General features: G+C 40.7%; 1 protein-coding gene across 1 annotated transcript in view; it reads right to left on the bottom strand.

The window, feature by feature from the left end:
* LOC127000508 (nephrin-like) overlaps nucleotides 1-19476 on the bottom strand; it is a 227886-nt gene that overhangs the window by 20338 nt on the left and 188072 nt on the right. The window contains 5 exon segments of the mRNA XM_050864237.1: nucleotides 3740-3904; nucleotides 6426-6601; nucleotides 7332-7477; nucleotides 13250-13382; nucleotides 14203-14357. Coding sequence (XP_050720194.1) covers nucleotides 3740-3904; nucleotides 6426-6601; nucleotides 7332-7477; nucleotides 13250-13382; nucleotides 14203-14357 — 775 coding nt within the window.

The raw sequence follows: 19476 nt of genomic DNA, 5'->3' as shown, positions 1-19476 counted from the left end.
GTTAAGTGGAGTGGTTTAGTGATTAGCGTGAGTGGTGAAAGTTAACGCTTGCTTATGTTCGTTAGTTTGTTCGTTAGTTCCGTAATTGAGTAGAGTTCGGTTGAGTTGTTCTGGGAGTGAGTGTGTGAGTGGGTTAGTGAGTGGGTGCATGTATGAGTGTACCAGTAATTGAATGAGTAAGTTTGAGTGAGCGAATATATTAATGTTAGTGTTTTTTCCCCTCCATTCCTTTATTTCCTCAGATTAGCATTATTCTTCTTGCTCTAATCTGCGTTATTCATTATTTTTCTTGCTTCAGTTGTCTCTATTCCATCATTCATTTTTCTTCATCATTCTTGTTCTGAAGGCCGAGGGGAGGTGTGTAAAGATGAGTGCGTGAGAGAGGGAGTGATGAGTGAATATGTGGGTCCATAAACGTGTGTGGATGAGCAAGTGAGGGAAGGAGATGATGTATGTCAACTGTCTTTTTTTTATACTCAACACAAGTTATTAATAGATCGTATGAGTCATGCGGGTAAGAGAAAGAAAGGGAGTGATTTTGAGTGAATGCTTGTTCAGTGAGTGATTGGGTGAGTGAGTGAGTGAATGAATGAGTGAGGCAAGGAATGTATGTCAACTGTCTGTCTTTTCATTGCCGGAACTTACTAATAGGACGTGATAAGGATGAAAGAAAGAGGAAAAGAGCATGTGCTTGAGTGAGTGGGTGAGTGAGGAAAAGAATGTAGGTCAACCCTTTTTATTATCCTTAGCACAACATACTAATACGACATGAGAGTGATGAAGGTGAGAAGAATGTCTACTTGAGTAAGAGGGTGAAGTAAAGCAAGAGCAAATCTAGGTCAGCTGTCCTCCCTTCCTTCCTTCCTTGTTTCCCTTCCACAGCTTACTTACAAGACGTTTGAGTGACGGAAATGAGAAAGAGGAAAAGAGTCAAGACGGATAGTGTTTTGTTTGCTTTGAGGGAGACGGAAGAAGAAAGAAGGAAGAAGAAAAGTAATAAAAACAAAGAAAGGGAATGTTTTGCATAGACTAAAGTTTAAAGGAAAGTAAGAGGAGGAGGAAGCGGAGAATAGGAAATATAGATAATGTTGCATGAATGAGAAGGAAGGAGGAGGAAAAGGAAGCAATTAACAGGAGACAAGTAATAGAGAGGAAGGATGTGAAAGAGGAAGAAGTAATAAGTAAAGAGGAAAGTAATGATAGAGGAAGAGGATAGTGTTTTACCGTGAGAAAGGAGGAAGGAAGGAGGAAGGAAAACAATGAAGAAAGAGAGAAAATTTCACACCTGGATAAAGACTAAATAGCAAGTGCTTAGGCCGCAAGTAATTACTATATGCTAAGTGCCTCCTCATTAGCCTCTTCAAATAACAGTTTAGTGATAAGGAATTAGTCTACCCTTCTTTATCATGTTATTTTAGTTTTCTGCTCATCTAATGGTTGTTGTATCCCATTTTCTTTATATTAGCAGCAAGAATAAGAGAATTTTCAGAGAACACTTTTATCAGCAAGGCATTTCATCTTTGCTCTTGTGTCCTATTTCATTTCATCAAAAGATCACATTTTTCTGAGTTCCATTATCCTGTTTCCTCTCACCGGGCGTTATATTCCTGCCGTGTTCTGTGTTATTCTGTTCTTTATTATTCTTTGTTATTTCATGTGTCAGTGGCTCTTGCATTTCCAGCTTCTTTCATTAAGTTTCATGTTCGTTCAGTTACTAAAAATAGAGTGTGGAAGAAGAGGAATGAGAATGAACAGGAAAGAGGAAAAGAAAAAGAGGGAACATGACACTAGGAGAAGGAGGAGGAGGAAGAGGATGCAGCAGCAGGAAGAGGAGGAGGAGGAAAGGGAAGGGTGACAGGAGGAGGAGAAGGAGGACGCAGGAGACAAGAGACAAGAGGCAGGGAGGGGTGACTTACTTATGCCTTCACTCAAAAAGAAAACGGAGGAGGGGCTGCCTGTGTCGCTCATGGATTCAGTGAGAGAGGATGGGTTATTGGCCGGCCCATGAGGTTTATAGTGATCGAGGGCAAGGCTGTAATATTGGATTAGCTCCCCGCCCCTTCCCTGCCCTCCCCAAGCCTGGCAGCCACAACCATCCATCCTCTAACCCTCCCTTGCTTTTACGCTGAAAGAAAATGGGATATTGAATCACCGTCTCGTATTTACTGTGGGAATATGAAAGTTTGGGATGAATTTATGCTTTGGACTGTAAAATATGAGGGAGGGAGGGAGAAGCAGCGCCTGGGAAGTTTCTCGCGCGAGGGAAACGAGATTCATTTACGTGAGATGAAAATATGATAAGGTATAAAGACAGCAAAGGGGATTGACGTGATGCGGTAAATTTTATGGCGGCGAAAAGACGTGATGAATAAAAAGTAAGTACGCCGCGGCGGAATTTTTATATGATGAAACCTGGAAGAGGAGAGAGAGGGAGGGAGACGACGACGTGAAAACAATGTGGTAAAGAAGATTGTGGATAGTGAACAACTGGTGGAAATCATACGTCTTGAACTTAATGGAAGAGAGAAGGATGCAGACGACAAAATATAAAGGAACGCCCGGCAGAAATTTTTATATGAAAGTTGGAAGTGTAATGAAAAAGATGTAACATTATCGCGTATCAACTCGAATAGATAGAACGGGAAACAGAGAAGCATTAGAAATAAAAAGGAAAACGAGGACAGCATAAAAGAAGCGCCTAGTGAAGAATTCATAACACTGTGTGAATAAAAACTTAAATATAAATAAAACAAAAGGAGGAAGCTCGTGTGTGAGGAAGACACGAGAGACGGTTTAGGATGATACGAAGAAGAACTGATTGATTTTGGAATGAAGATGGAGAAGGAGGAGAAGAAAAGGGAAGACGAGTGAGAAATAAGAAAGAAAAATGTAGAGTGAATGAAATAAGAATATAAACACGGACATGGTTGATAAAACATGAGACAAAACGAAGGAAGAAAAAAAAAGACAAAATGGTAGAACAACATAGCAGAAACAATAGAAGAGACAAACAAAGAAAGGAATGGAAAGGAAAGACGAAAAAAATAAAACAAAAAAAGCAGAAAAATAAAGAAATAACTAAGAATGAAGTAGCAAGTTGATAGATTAAAGCAAAACAGAAAATACAAAAGAAAAAAAATGTTTGACAAATAATTAAATAAAACTAAAATCAAATCAGACAGAAGGAGAGGAAAAGTAAACAGCGAAGGCAAACATCACGTGGCTGGGGAAGAAACCGAAGGAAGAAACGCAAGCAAACACGCCTTAAACACACACACACACACACACACACACACACACACACACACACACACACACACACACACACACACACGAACCCCACGTGGGCGGAAAAGTCAAGGGAAAAACATCGTGACTTGAAATGTGACGTTGAAAAAGGAGAAGGAAAGAGGAGGAGGAGAGATGAAGAAGAAGAAGAAGAAGACGAAGAACCAAAACATATAAATAAAGAAGGAAGAAAAGAAGGTGAAGTTGTGGACATGATACAAAAAGAGAGAAAAAATAATAATAAAAATAATAATAATATAATACTAACAATGGAAGGAGGCGAAGAAAAATGAAGTTGACGAAGGATATGATAGAAGAAGACAAAGAGGAGGAATAAAGAAAACGAAAAGAAAAAATTGAAAAAAAAATCAAGACAGAGAAAAAAACAAGTAAAAGAAGAGGTAAAAGCACATTATAATCACCCCAACAAACACTATCAAACACAACCCACCGTGAGATTGAGTGGCGGGTGCGGGCGTGTCTGCGGGCTGAGGGTGCGTGTGAGCGAGGTGGCGCCGAGGTGGTTGTGTGCGGTACAGAGGTATTCCCCGTAGTCCCGCTGTGTCACCGTGCGAACCTCTAGCACCGACGCCCACTCCACCAACCCGTCCTGAAGCTGCGGAAGGGGAAGGAAAGAGGTGTTAGAAGGAACTTAAGATAAAATTGGCATGTAAAATATATGTGACAAGTAGATAACGAAGCATACGTAAGAGAAACCAAAACCTGATGAGTAAAAAATGCGCATAATGAAGAAAATTATGATAATACCTGAAAGAATGGGAGGGAGGGAGGACGGCAGGGTGGATATATAGGGCCGTATTATTAAACCTTTTGGGGTCTTAAGTACTGCTATTTGACAAATCTTTCGTAGTTGTGGGCATTTCCAGGGGTACTTTTATGACCCTGGTGTTAGTTTGACCCTTCTTCTGTACCATGAACCTAAAGAACCACTCATGAAAACCAAGTACACATATCTGGCAAGGCTTTCGTAGGAGTTGTTTTTCATTTCCAGGGGTAGTTTAATGACCCTGGTGGTAGTTGACTCTTCTTCCGTACCATGAACCTAAAGAAATACTCTCTCTATCTACACACAATATAAGAGGCAACTACAATACTGTCGGTCACATATATATTTTTTTCACTCGACAAGCCCTTTGTAGCTCCTTCCCGGTAAAAGAATAAAAGTCGCGGAAGGGAACGGCTTTGGGACGGATGGAAATAAATAAGCTTAACCGGATTTATAAGTCGTACCCTCGCAGCCCGCGGCCACCAAGGCAAATTTGTATTCCCTCCAAGGTTCACCAATCATCGACATAAGAGCGGTGACCGTGTGTCTGTGTGCCTCTCGGTCTTATGTCGGTATTATCAGACGCTTTCACCCCTCACAACAGATATTTCCAAAGGCCCAGAAAAGGAGATCAATCGGATATTAATGATTTTTCTGAGGTTCACGGTGCAGAAGAAGGGTCAAACTACGACCGGGCTCATAAAACTACGCAAGGAAGTGACCCAAACTCTTCTAAAAGCCTTGTTAAATATGTGAGGTTGGGCGCCGAAATGTTTAAAAAGTTAGATGTCTCCGATTGAGGATATGTCACCCCTCTCATCAGGTATTTCCAAAGACTCAGAAAAGGAGATCAATCGGATATTAATGATTTTTCTTAGGTTCACGGTACAGAAGGGTCAAACTACCACCAGGGTCATAAAACTACGCAAGGAAGTGACCCAAACTCTTCTGAAAGTCTTGTTAAATATGTGAGGTTGGGCGCCGAAATGTTTATAAAACTTTAGATGTCTCCGATTGAGAACATGTCAGCTCCTTAAAAATATATCAGCTAACCCAATACTCTGGTAGTTTTGAAGCAGACGATCTCAGCACTGTTGTTATTACCCAGGAAATGTATCACGTCAGCACAAGAATTAAGTGAAAGATAAAATAAAGACAATAAAGTAAACCACCAGGGAATTTTGCTGTGATAAAATGGGAAAATAAGTATCAGCAACGTATAGAAGAAAATAAAATAGTTAAATATATTGTCCTACCCACCGTTCTTCCAGATGAGTGTTTTTCGTGTGAAGCAAGAATAGACAATGAAAATAAATAACAGCCCCCAAAAAAAACTAAGAATGACTAGAAAACGTAATATAAGACGTTCCCTGTTCGTTCGCACTATTCTCTAGGATTAAATTATTTTCTGTTTTGTTTAGTTTTCCTTTCATATGTATTAATATAAAATCGCTCCTCGTGTCTTGCCTGAATGATTGCAAAACACTAAGAAAACTGTCACTAGAGAACGTAAAATAAGACGTTTCAAATCTCAAGTTTTCCGTTCGTATTTTTTCATAGATTAATTTACACTGTCATGTGCTATTTTTATTTCCTTCCCTAATTTAATAATGTAAAGTTGCTCCTAATGTGTCCTCTTACTATGCTCTGTTTCATTTGTCCGTCACGATAACAAAGGCATTGATGAACTTCCCTTAGTCCTGCAAGGTAATACTTGTTTTTACTTCGATCTTTTTTTCTTTCATAATTAGCAAACTGTTTTCTCATTCACAAACTAACGAACGAACGAAACTTGGGAGTAAATCCTCATTATCAACTCTCTCTCTCTCTCTCTCTCTCTAATTGCCTTTGCTATTATTATTCATTATATTCTCTCACATCATTAATTTCGTTGTTTTTACCTGCACAAACTCACCACGAGACCTCCGCCCACCTGTACCTCACCTGTGATCACCTGTTATTCAGCCTCACCGTCTTCTTCCCTTCGTTTTCCCTCTCTTCTTCCTCCCCTCTTTTTCTTTTCATCCTCTTCCCCTTCCTCACAAGACGTTATCAAAGTGTCTCCTCTGTCATATCATATTTGTTCACCTGTTATTTTTTTTCTTACTTATTTGTTTCCCTCTATCATATCCTACCCTTCCCCTTCCTCTCCTTTTCTTCCTTCTTTTTTTTTCCTCACCCTCTACAGACCACGTTATCAGAGTAGCAGGTTGTCTTTATACTCTCACATCTGTTTATTTTCTATTTTTTTCTTGTCTTTATCTTCCCTTATTTTACTGTATCCTTTCCCTCCCTTCCCCCCTCTCCTCACCATCATCCCACTTGTCATCCTTTACTCTCTCTTCCTCACCTTAGGTCGGTGGATGATGTACTTGTCGCTGGTCTTGAGGATCTCACCGGTACCTTTCACCCAGCGGAAGGTCGGCGGCGGCGCGGCCCTCACCTGACACGCCAGCCGCCCGATGCCGCCCACCGCCGCCCACGACCCCTCCCCGCTGTCCCCGCCGCCCGCCTCTGTTGCTGGCTCTGCGGGTGATGGAAGAGAGAAGGGGCGTTGAGAAGAGAAGAGAAGGGGTGTTAAGTGTTGAGAGGAAAGGATATGTTTGGGAGAGGATGAAAAGGAATTGGATATAAAGGAAGAGGATGAAAATTAAGAAAAATAAAGGTGATGAAAATGAAGAGGAAAAAAAAGAATTAGATATAAAGGAAAATTATGAAAAGAAAGACAATGAAAAGGAAGAGGATGAAAAGGAATTGGATATAAAGGAAAAGGATGAAAATAAAGAAGATAAAGAAAGGCGATGAAAATGAAGAGGATGAAAAAGAAGAGATAATAGTAAGTATATTTTTATAACTCGGGTTTATTGCTTTGGTTTTGTCTATAGGCTGTTTTAATTCACCTGTACATTTATTATTCAGTCTTACATAAACATTTGTAATTGATATACTCTTTCTTGATTATTTAGGTATTCATTCACTTTATTATAATTTTTTTTCCACGGTAGGATTTAAATTATTTGTTTCTGTCTTTCACCTCTTTTATATTTTTTTCCTCTTCTTCTCTTCATTTTCCCTCTTTCTTTTTCATCTCTCCATATTCTATCTTCCCTTCCTCATTTCCAGCCGTTTCTCCAATCTCTCAGCCATCTTCTCTTCCTCCTTCCCCTCGGTACTTCCCCCTCTTTCACCCTTTTCCCCCGTTCCCCCTCCTCCCCACCCTTGTCCCTTGTTCCCCATCCTCCTCGGCAATACTCACGCGTCACAATGAACTTGGTGGTGGCGGGCGGCGAGCGCGTCACCTGATTGGCCGCTTGGCACAGGTAGACGCCCGTGTCCCTCCACCTGGCGTCCTCCACCACCAGGTGCGCCACGCCCACCCCGGAGGCCAGGGGCATGGAGGAGCTGCGGGGGGAAGAGAAAACATGAGTAGGAAGACGGTGTGGAAGGAAGAGGAGGAGGAGAGTGAATGTGAGGGAGGAAGGAATAGGAAGAGAGTAATGAAAGAAGAAGGCCGCGTGAGTGGGGAAGGGATGAGTGGGGAGAGGATGAGGAAGGATGCTGAGGATGCTGAGGGAGAGGAGCGTGAGTAGGGATGCTGGGGTACGGGAGGAAAGGATGCGAGAACAGACTGTGATGATAAGAGAATATGATTGATGTGGGGAGAAGAAAGGGAAGAAGAGCGTGTGGGTGGGAAATATAAGTAAAGGGAGACAGGAAGGAAGGCTTAGACCGGAGAAAAGAAGGGAGGAGGAGAGAAATAGTAGTAGTAGAGGGGAAACAGATGATGGGATAGCCTTCGGACGACAAGGAAACGGAGAACAAGGAGAAAATGAAGGGATTATGAGGAAGAATCAAAATAATAGAAAACGCTGGAGTATTATTGAGAGAAAGAGGAGGAGGAGGAGAAGGAGGAAGAACAAAAGCATGATAACAAGAATAAAACGAAGAAGGAGGAGGAGAAGGAGGAGGAGGAACATATCATAAGCGATAGGTAAAAGAAAGAAGATGAAAGGGAAGCGATAAAATGAAGGAAAGTTATGTCAGGAAAAAGTTATGGATTAGAGGCTGAGTGAAGAAAGGCGAGGCAGGAGGAAAATAGGTAAGGGAAGGAAGACTAAAGGGAGACAATGGCAGAAGATAGGCAGAAGACAATAGTGGAAGATGGCAAAAGGAAGATAATGATAAAAGGAAGGTGGTGAAGGAAGACAAGAGAAGGAAGAAAATGGAGAAAATGAGACAAAGGTGAAGATGGAACAAATAACGAGAGAGAGAGAGAGAGAGAGAGAGAGAGAGAGAGAGAGAGAGAGAGAGAGAGAGAGAGAGAGAGAGAGAGAGGTGTACATAGATAGATAGATAGATAGATAGATAGATAGATAGACAGATAAATGAATGAAAAAATTAGGAAAGAAAAACAAAAATAAACACACTTACACACACACACACACACACACACACACACACACACACACACACACACACACACACACACGGCAATAAGCAACACGTAACGTTGTAATATGGCAAAGTTTTAAGGCGGCTCAAAGTAATATTATTTTTGCCTTGTCATAACACTAATATAACACGACGACGAGGAGGAGGAGGAGGAGGAGGGTGGAAAATATAATAATAAAACACGAAAAACATAAGAAGAAGAGAAAAATGAAGAGAATAAAAAGGTGAATGGAAGAAAGATGAGTCAAGAATAGAGGAAGGAAGCGAAGGGATAAGAAACTAGAGCTACACAGAAGAGATAACAAAGAAGACAGAGGAAGGAGAGGAAACGGAAAGGGAAGAAGAGTGAGGGAAATGAAAGATGGAGGTAGATGAAAAAAAAGTTAGTGAGAGAAACGGAAAATCAAATATGAATGACAGTATTGAAAAGGAGGAAAGAAGAGAGAAAGGAGAGTTAGTGAAAGGAAAGCAAAAAAAATATAAAAAGCAAGGGAACTAAACTGAATGAAGGGGAAAAAAGGGGGTGGTGAAAAAGGGAAGGGGCGGTAAAGTAATGGTATTTAGCTGAGGTTATTTTCCTGGGCTGGGATTAAGTGGATTAGGGTGGAAAAAGTAAGGGCAAAAAGAGTGTTACCAAGAAAAGTTAGAAATAGGAAGAGATTAAATGAGGAAGTGAGAGAAAGGGACACACGAGAGGAAGTGAAAGGAAGGGATGAAAGAGAGAGAGAATAAAAGGGAAAATGAAGGGCAAAAAGAGTGTTCGAAAAAAAAGCTAGAAATAGGAAGAGATGACATGATGATGTGAGAGAAAGGGACACACGAGAGGAAGTGAAAGAAAGAGATAGAAGAGAGAAAGAAAGGGATATACGAGGTGAAGATCAAGGGACAGAGGGAGAAAGAGAGAAAGGGATCGAAGACAGGGAGAGAGAAAGGAGATAGAAACAGGAGAGACAAAGGCACGAAAGAAAACGTAAGAGAGAGAGAGAGAGAGAGAGAGAGAGAGAGAGAGAGAGAGAGAGAGAGAGAGAGAGAGAGAGAGAGAGAGAGAGAGAGAGAGAGAGAGAGAGAGAGAGAGAGAGAGAGAAAATAAAAAAAACACTGACGGGATAGAAAATAAGACTAAACGAAGAGAGAAAAAAAAAGTGGTGGTGAAGAAGGGGACTGGCGGTAAAGTAATGGTATTTAGCTAAGGTTATTTTCCTGGGCTGGTATTAAGTGGGTTAGCGGCGCCTCGTTAGGGAGTGGGCGGATAGGAAGCTAATTATCAAGGATCAGGCAAAATTGGGTTCACGAGTGGAAAATGTTTGTGGTAATTGGGTAATGGGAGAGGGAGGAAGGGAGGGAGGAAGGGAGATTGAGAGAGAGAGAAGGAGAGAAGGGCTGGGTAATGATAGAGAGAGGTTGGGGAGAGGGAGAGAATGGATGGAAAGAGGGAAAGAGAAAGGAAGGATGGGAGAGAAAGAGAGAAAGGGAAGGAGAGGAATAGAGAGGGAGAGAAAGAAAGAGGGAGTCAGAGAGGAAGGGAGAGGGAGAAAGAGCGATTGGATAATAAGAAAGAAAGGAGAGAGAGAGAAGGAAAGGAATGGGAAGAGGAAGGGAGAGAGAGAGAGAGAGAGAGAGAGAGAGAGAGAGAGAGAGAGAGAGAGAGAGAGAGAGAGAGAGAGAGAGAGAGAGAGAGAGAGAGAGAGAGAGAGAGAGAGAGAGAGAGAGAGAGAGAGAGAGAGAGAGAGAGGAGTGAGAGGGAGAGAAGAGAGGAGTGGTAAGAGAGAATAAGGAAAGGAGGGTAGGAGAGAAAGGGAAGGAGAAGTAGAGGAATAGAAGGGATAGGTAATAAATGAGGGAAATGGAGAAGGGAAAGAAATGATGGAATGAGTGAGGGAAAAAAAGACTATAGATAAGGTAGAGAGAGAGAGAGAGAGAGAGAGAGAGAGAGAGAGAGAGAGAGAGAGAGAGAGAGAGAGAGAGAGAGAGAGAGAGAGAGAGAGAGAGAGAAAGTAGAAAATAGAAAGGAGAAAAAAAGAAAGAAGAAAAGAAAAAAAGGACAAAAAACAGAAAAAAAACGAAAGAAAGAAAAAGACTAAAGGAAAGAAGAAAGAAAAGAGAAAGAAAGAGAAAAAAGAGACAAAGAAAGACGGAAACAAAGAAATATATATATATATATATATATATATATATATATATAGAGAGAGAGAGAGAGAGAGAGAGAGAGAGAGAGAGAGAGAGAGAGAGAGAGAGAGAGAGAGAGAGAGAGAGAGAGAGAGAGAGAGATTAAACACCTGTTGTAATGAGAGCAAAGATTTAGTCAGTTTCTCTTATGTCTTCTCTTCTCCTCTTCCTCCTCATTCTCTTTTTCCTTCTAATTTTGTTTAACTACAATTTTCCTCTATTTGCGTTTATTTTCTTTCTCTTATCTTCGTGTTGTTCCTTCTTTTCCTCATTCTTTTTAATTATTTTTCTTCCATTTTTTTTGTCTTCCTGTTCATTATATATATTTTCTTACCTTTTCTTTCTTATTTAAAATTTCTACATATCCTGTTATCATTTAGATGTTACTATTCTTTCTCTTTATTTTTTCCTCTCCTCTCTCTCCTCTTTTGCCTCCTCTCATTTTCTTTCTCTTTTATTTTCTTTCTCATTTTCTCCTTCCTCAATTTATCTGTCTTCTCTATTTTTTTTCTGATTTGTTCCTCCTTTATTTCCTTCTATTTCTGCTTTCTTCTCTTTCTTCTTCTCTCATTTTATTTCTTTTTGGTTTTTCTCATTTTTTCTCATTTCTCTCTACCTTTTCCTCTTTTACTTCCTCTCTCATCTCCTCCTCCTCCTCCTCCTCCTCCTCTTCCCTTTGGGCATTTCTTTCTCAGGGTGTCAAAGTTCTAGAAAGTGAGAAATTGTTACTCAGAATTCTCTCTCTCCTTTGTTTCCTTCTCCGAAATTGTAACTTTTTTTTATTGTGAGGTATTTGCAGAGTTCATTGTTTATTTACTTTGTTTGTTTCTGTGTTTGATAATTGTCCTGCTGTGTGTCTGTGTGTGTGTGTGTGTGTGTGTGTGTGTGTGTGTGTGTGAAGAGGATAGGAGCAGAAAATTGTCTTAAATGTGGACTGAAACACACACACACACACACACACACACACACACACACACACACACACACACACACACACACACACACACACACACACACACACACACACTAGACACACACCCTAAACAACAACAACAACAACAACACACACACACACACACACACACACACACACACACACACACACACACACACACACACACACACACACACACACACACGGAAAAAGGTTTACACGAAGCTCACAAAGCCAACAGGCAATAAAGCAAACTCGTAAAGCAAGCCCCGAAGGAGGAGGAGGAGGAGGAGGAGGAGGAGGAGGAGGAGGAGGAGGAGGAGGAGGTAATGGCAGAGTGGAAGAGGAGGAGAAGCAAGCCGAAGAATAACAGGGGGATTTAAAAGATATTATTTGACGAAGAAAAATATTATGAAAAAAATAGAAGAAAGAATAAAGAAAGAAATGTCAAAGGAAAAGAAGGAAATAGTGGAAGAGAAGAGGATTTAATAATGGAAGAGAAAATGGGGAATAGTGGACGAGAAATAATAGGAAATAATGGAAGAGAAAGAAAGGAAATAGTGGATGAGAAAAGAAGGAAATAGAGGAAAAGAAATCATAAATGGGAAGGAAATGGTGGAAGAGAAATAATAGGAAATAGAGGAAGGGAAATAGAAAGGAAATAGTTGAGGATAAATAAAGAAAAGAAAGGAAATAGTGGAAGAGAAAGAAGAAGAAATAGTGAAGGAGAAATAATGAAAAGAAAGAAAAAAGAGAAAAGAAAAAATATCGTATCGTTGGGCTTTAGTTTATTCCTACCTGTTGATAGAGGTGGCGAGGAATATAACTCACATATTTACCCTTTACAGGTGATGAAGGTTCAGGTGAAGGTGACATATACTCATACTTGTTGATTGTGATAAAGGTTGAAATGAAAACGACGTGAAATTTTACTTTTGTACATGAAAAATATGAAGAGGATTTTCCCTTGACTTTTCCTTGATTTTTCCTTTCCCTTTTCCTTGATGCATTGATTTTCCCTTTCCCCTTCCCTTCATTCATTGATTTTCCCTTTCCCTTTCTCTTGATTCATTGATTTTCCCTTTTCCTTGATTTCCTTAATTCTCCCTTCCCCTTTGCCTTGATTCTTTGGTTTCCCATTTCCCTTTTTCTTTCCAGATTTTTTTGATTTTCCCTTTCTCTTTTCCTTTCCTTTCCATTTTCAATTGATGCCCTTTATTTTTCATGTCCCATTTCCTTGGTATACCTTTGAAATTCCCTTTCCCTAAATTCCCCTGATTTTTCATAGATGTCCTTTCATGGATCTCAATAATAATAGTAATAAGAAATAATGATAATAATAATAACGTTTCCATTAACCTTTTGTAGAAACGAAAAGCGAAGATGAGGTGTGATTTTACTTGTAATAAAAATGTTGACTTGCAGATAATGAAGATGAGGAGGAGAAAGGAGAAGGTAACATACATTCTCACCTATAGTAGATATGTAAGGTGAATGTGATGCGTGATCTTACGAGTAATGATCATAATGACTTGTAAATAAAAAGGTGAGGAGTAGAAAGGAGAAGGTAATGTGCATTGACACCTAATTTACATCACGCTTAGGCTGACGTGTGTTCTCACCTGTTGTAGGCTTCCTCCCTGCGTGTCCAGGTGATGGTGGGCGGCGGGTTCCCTGCGGCGGAGCACTGCACGGACACACGCTTGCCCTGGTTCACCGTCACCATCTCCTCCGTGGCGATGTGCTCGGGACCGTCTGGTGGACACACGACACAGGTTAGTAGGAAAATGTTTATGTTGTGGACAAAAGGCAATATTAACATCTATAATAATGGAAATATGTATGTCTGGTAAGGTAGTAGAGGATAATAGGTGAAGGCTGGTGGGCTTTTGTTAGGTGAAGTGATATGAAGTAATCAGGTGTATTATGATGACAGTGGGTTGTGTTTATTGTTATATACATGGTAATGGTTTGTTGATGTAAGGAAGAGAGGCTATTAATGTTGATGAAGTTTAGTGGAAAGGTATAAGAGGTGAGTTTAGGTGACCAGACGTATAATGTGGAAACCTTTCACCTTTACAGATATGGTAATGATCCCTATGATAATATTTTTAGTTTAAGAGGAAAATCTTATTGATTAGTGTTGTTATAATGAGTCCAGTGTTATCTCCGTGTGTAATGGAGTTTAGATGACACTATGAGGAAGAAACAGTTGTGTTGGGGTTTATAAATACAGAGGAAATTAATGTTTTAGGGTAGCATGTAAATAAATAAGCGCACTGGGGCTGTTTTCAACCTCGCCATAATTACACTTTAAGTTTTGGTAATTTTAACCGGGGCAAAACAGCACACAGGAAATTTGCCTTCATTACGTATTTAAGAAACTGGCGGAAAAATTTACATTTGTTAATGAAGAAAATGTTAATGAGGGAGAGTGTTTATAGAGACAAGGAGAGAGAGAGAGAGAGAGAGAGAGAGAGAGAGAGAGAGAGAGAGAGAGAGAGAGAGAGAGAGAGAGAGAGAGAGTCGGCGAGATTGGAAGTGAAATGTCACACACACACACAGAGACACGCACACATCACGTTGATATAGAAGTCCGCCGTGACGTGACCGAACACGTTGGAGGCGTTGACGGAGTAGCTGCCGGAGAAGGACCTGGACACGTGGCCGAGGCGCAGCTTGCCCTCGGGACCCGCCTCCAGCTCCTTCTCACGCCGACGTCACGAGTACCTGAAGGGCGGGAGAGAGAGTAAGGGTTAGGTTAGGGAGTGTAAGCAACAAACAGTGCTCTACAGACTGTGATTATAGTTTATAAGGTTCAAGAATAATCATGATGGAGATGGGATAATAACTGGATGGATGAGCAGAAGTGAGTGAGTTTTACAAAGAAAGGGTAAGAAGGGGAGGAGTGGACGTGGAGGAATGACGTAGTGGAGGGCGGGGAGAGGGGAGAGAGTGAGAAATGTGTGAGGTATGATAGAAGGGAAAGGAGAGGGAAATAATTAGGATATTTAACACTAATAAAGTGATCAACAGAAGGTTATTCAGAAAGATATAAATCAGACTTGCCTGGAATTTCTGATGTTTAAAAGATCAGTGTTAAGGGCTCAGTGATAACTTGGTACGTGTAAAAGTCTACGGGCACAGACATCCACGTTTACATTACCTAACGGCTTCCATTTATGACAGCGTGAGTAACCCAGATTTATTCCGCCCCAGAACATATATATTATACAGCGCTACGTTAGTGTTAGGTTATCAGGACGAGTAATGAGCACACTTATCATTCTTTGTATCGTAATGAGTTCCTGCTTTCCCTCGCATTCATTCATTATTCACCGCTCCCCTGCTATACAAATGACTTTATAAGATACTCTCTGTTAACTGTTAATTGGTAAAACAATGAACAGAAATTAAAGGAACCATGCAAGTAACTGAAAATGAGTATGCTAGGTATGTATGTGTTTGCTTTGGGATGAATGAGAGCATGAGTGTCTGGCGTGGAGTTCACGCCGCACCAGAGGACAGTGGCCCGTTTACCCGCGTCCAGGCGCTCACAGCTTTGAAGGAGGATGCGACACGTTCATATAATTTATTTACTCGTGCATTTAAGCTATAATCGGGTTAAATCATCGTGCTCAGATGAGTTACCTTTACATGCTGAATGGGTTTATGTCAGTGTTGATCCTATACTTTACAAATGGCAACGGCAATTAAGAAATATGGACACCTTTTGAAGCTGCACATTCATATATACTCATCATAATTTCTCTATTTTTTTACATATTTTAGTACAAACATGTGTGATCTACAACCACTGCTGAGTCTAATGGCGTAAATTAAAACTGTCTATCTTGTCCTAAATTGAAATAACACGAGTAATACAGAAGTATGTAGCACGATGGCCTGTGACCGGAACACTTCTACCACGAGAGCTTGGGCGGAATCCATCTAATCAGGAGAGGTATGACAAGCACTGCACACACGCTACAGGAATACTTTTTTTGAGTACACTATAGTTTTGGTAGGTGTGTGCGAGAGAGAGAGAGAGAGAGAGAGAGAGAGAGAGAGAGAGAGAGAGAGAGAGAGAGAGAGAGAGAGAGAGAGAGAGAGAGAGAGAGAACAGCAAATGCGATCAAAAAGGTGTAAAGGGAAGGAAGTGGGCGAGTTCGAAGGCTTAGAAACGTGTTGGAGGGTGACAAGAGAACGTGCGGAAGGGTGAGAGGGTGAGAAAGTTTGAGAAAGAAGGGAAGGAGTGACCGAAGGAGTACAATTGGAAGGGGAAAGAAGGGAAGGAGTGACCGAAGGAGTACAATTGGAAGGGGGAAGAAGGGAAGGAGTGACCGAAGGAGTACAGTTGGAAAGGGGAAGAAGGGAAGGAGTGACCGAAGGAACGTATGGAAGTGTGGGAGGGAAAGTAAGTTAGAGAAAGAAAGGAAGGAGAAGGTGAGGCAAAGGAGAATGTTTAAATAGGGTGAAAATGAAAGTAATTTGAGAGGGTATTGAAAAAAAGAAAAAAAGATATTTGGAAGAGTGAGGTGAAGCCTAGTTAAGGAAGAAGAAGGGAGAAAAATGTTTTGAAAGGTATGATACGAAGATTAGTTTGATGAAAAAGGGAAAGAAGGGAGGAGGAAATGATTTAGAATATTGACACGAAAAGAAAATTGAGAACGAATGTGAAAAAGGGAGAGGGGGAACGTTAGTTAGGGAGAGACGAAGACGAGATAGACGAAAAAGGAAAAGAAAGGGGAAGGGATGGTATTTGAAAGGATGAGCAGAAGATAATGAGTTTTAGAAAGAAGGGGAAGAAGGGGAGGAATGGACGCGGAGGAATGACGGAGTGGAGGGAGGGAGAAGGGAGAGATGTGTGAGGTATGATAGAAGGGAAAGTTTTGCAATGGAATGAGGTGAGGAGAGAAATTCTTGAGCCGGAGGAGATGGAAGACGGAGGGGAGGGAAAAAAAGACCGAAAGGGACGGAAAATGGATTTGGAGAGAGAGAGAGAGAGAGAGAGAGAGAGAGAGAGAGAGAGAGAGAGAGAGAGAGAGAGAGAGAGAGAGAGAGAGAGAATAAAAACGATCATAATGAAACAAAATGGAGAAAAAATAAAAGCAAAACATTAGTTGGATGAGAAAAATAAAGAGAAAAAATGAAGAAAAGTCGTATAAAAAATATAAACAATAAAGAATAAGAAAATAACGACAAGAAGAATAGAAAGGAAGGAAGAAGGAAAAGAAGAAGAATATGAAGAGGAAAAAACATTACAAAAAAGAAAAACAATAATGACGACAAGAAGAAAATATATAAGAAAAGAGGAAGGAAAAAAAGATGAAGAGAAAAAAACTACCACCATGAATATATAAAAAACATCATTAGAACAAAAAAAATACTAAACAAACAAAAATAAGCGGGAAGAGAAGATTAAAAGAGTAAAATAATGATAATAATAATAATAATAATAATAATAATAATAATAATAATAATAATAATAATAATAATAATAATAATAATAAAATGAAGTAAAAAATGAAAGAAAACAAAAATTTCATCCCGTTATGAACACGTTGAAGATTATAAAACGCAAGAGGGGGAGTGAGGATTTTAGGAAGAGGAGGAGGTGAGGCAAGAGGTGCGAAGAGGAGGGAAAAGGTGTTTGCTGTGCTTCCCGCCCCTCGAGGCCTCTTTTTCCCTTAAGAGGCGATGTAAGAGTCAGTCTGCAGAACGCTTTCCTCTTCCTCTTCATTTTATTTTTTCGTTTTTTTCTGAACTTTTTTATTTTTTATTTCGTTTTATTTTTTTCATCTCCTGCTCCTCATCTTTCTTCTCATCTTCGTTTTTTTCCTCCTCCTCCTCCTCCTTTTCCTCCTCTTCTTCATCTTCATTTTCTATTTTTCTTTTTCGATTTCGTTTTCTCTCTCCATCTCCGGCTCCTCATCTTACTCCTCATCTTCGTTTACTTCCTCCTCTCCCTCTTCTTTTTTATTCTGCCTCCTCCTTTTCCTCCTCCTCCTCCTTTTCCTTCATTATCCTCATCTTCGTTTTCCTCTTCCTCCTGCTCTTCTTTTTATTCCTCCTCCTCCTCCTCCTTTCACACCTCCTTTCCTTCATATCCTTCTTTTTCCATTTCACATTTGCCTCCTTCTATTTTTCTCTTCTTCTTCTTCTTCTTCTTCTTTTTTCTCCCTCTCCCTCTTCCCCGTTTCGTTCACCTACTACCCATCCTTCTTTTCTTTCTTTCTTTGATTTACTATTTGCCCTCCTTCTCTTCCTTCTCCGTTTCTATCTCCTATAATTCCTCTTCTTTCTCCTTCTACTTCTCTCTCTCTCTCTCTCTCTCTCCTACTTCTCTTCTTGATTCTCTTTCTCTCTCTTTCCTATTCCTACTTTTACTTTTTCTGCTTCGCTTTCTCCTCTACCTTTTTTCTCCTCCTCCTCCTCTCTCTCCTCCTTTTCAGTCTCAAGTTGCTGGTATTAAGATGAATGAATAGTTGAGGTGGGAAGGGAAGGGAAGGGAGGAGCAGGTCAAGGAAGGGATGAATACTAAGAAGGTGTTGTGTGGGCAAGATGGTAAGTGGGGATAGGTGGGTGTTGGGAGGAGCCTAAATGGGCAGCTGTTGGGAAAAATTGATGAGGTTGGTGGATGGGAAGGAGGGAGACAGGTAATTGTGTACAGAACTGGGTGGAATGGTGGAGATGGAAGGAAGGGAAGGAAGGGGTGAATGGAAAGGAAATGATGGGTAGATGAGAGGTGTAGAAAGAAAAGGAGTGAAAAGAAGTGAACGTGGATGGAAAAAGGAAGGGAAGTGAGTGAAGAAGGTATGAATGGTAAGGAAATAATGGATGAAAGGGGAGGTGGAGAAAGAAAATAAGTAAATAAAAGTGAAGATAGATGGAGGAAGAGGGAGGGAGAGGGGTTGTGGGTACTGATATGAGTGGAATGGTGGAGATAGGGAGGTGGTGGTGTAGAAGGGAGAGAATGGATGCAATCGTAAGGGTGGAAGGAGAGGGAGCTGAAGAAGGAGACGCAGTGGATGAAAATGAAGGTGGATGAAGAAAGGGAAGAGAGGTGGATTGAGTAGAGGAAGAGCAGAGATGCGGAGAGAGAGACGAAGTGAATAAAATGGAAGGTAGGAAGAAGAAGGATGAATGTGGAAGTGAAAGGAAGGAAGGAAAGAAATGGGGAAGTGGAAGGATAAATAGGGAGAAGAAATGGAAGAGAAGAAGATTGGCAGTTGGGAAAATGTAGAAGGTTACAAGGAAGAGGAAAATGGAAGAGAGAAAGAGAGACAGGTAGAAGGAAGAAAGGAAGGGAAAGATTGAGAGAAAAAGAGAAAGTTGTAAAAAAAAGAGGGTGGAAAGAAGAGGGGAAGAGAATGAGGTTGTTGGGGGGGCGGAAGATCAACAAAAAATCTATAGCCATCTTTCTGCGTCTGTGTTCGTGTCTGTGTGGCTGTCTGTCTGTTTGTGTCTTAATCTGTCTCCTTATTGATTTCTTTGTCTGTCTTTTTCATGTCTGTCTTTCTTTCTCTTTTTTTTCCTGTCTCTGTCTGTTTATTTGTCTTTCTGTCTCCGTGGTCATGTGCTTGTTTTTCTATCTGTATTTTTGTCTGTGTGTGTGTGTGTGTGTGTGTGTGTGTGTGTGTGTCTCTCTCTCTCTCTCTCTCTCTCTCTCCCCCACCCCGTCACCTTACACTTCTTTATTCCCCAGGGCAGTCTCTTTTTTTTTTTTTTCGCTCCCACTTCTTCCTCCCTCCTCACCTAACTTCCCTCTTGCTCTCTTCCTTCTCCTTCTTCTCCTTTTTCTCCGCCTTCCGAAACACACAAAAAGCGGCGGAAAATTCAGACCGTC

The sequence above is a fragment of the Eriocheir sinensis genome, chromosome 19, assembly GCF_024679095.1.
Source record: "Eriocheir sinensis breed Jianghai 21 chromosome 19, ASM2467909v1, whole genome shotgun sequence".
Lineage (NCBI taxonomy): Eukaryota > Metazoa > Arthropoda > Malacostraca > Decapoda > Varunidae > Eriocheir > Eriocheir sinensis.
This window is presented reverse-complemented; position numbering and strand designations above follow the sequence as displayed.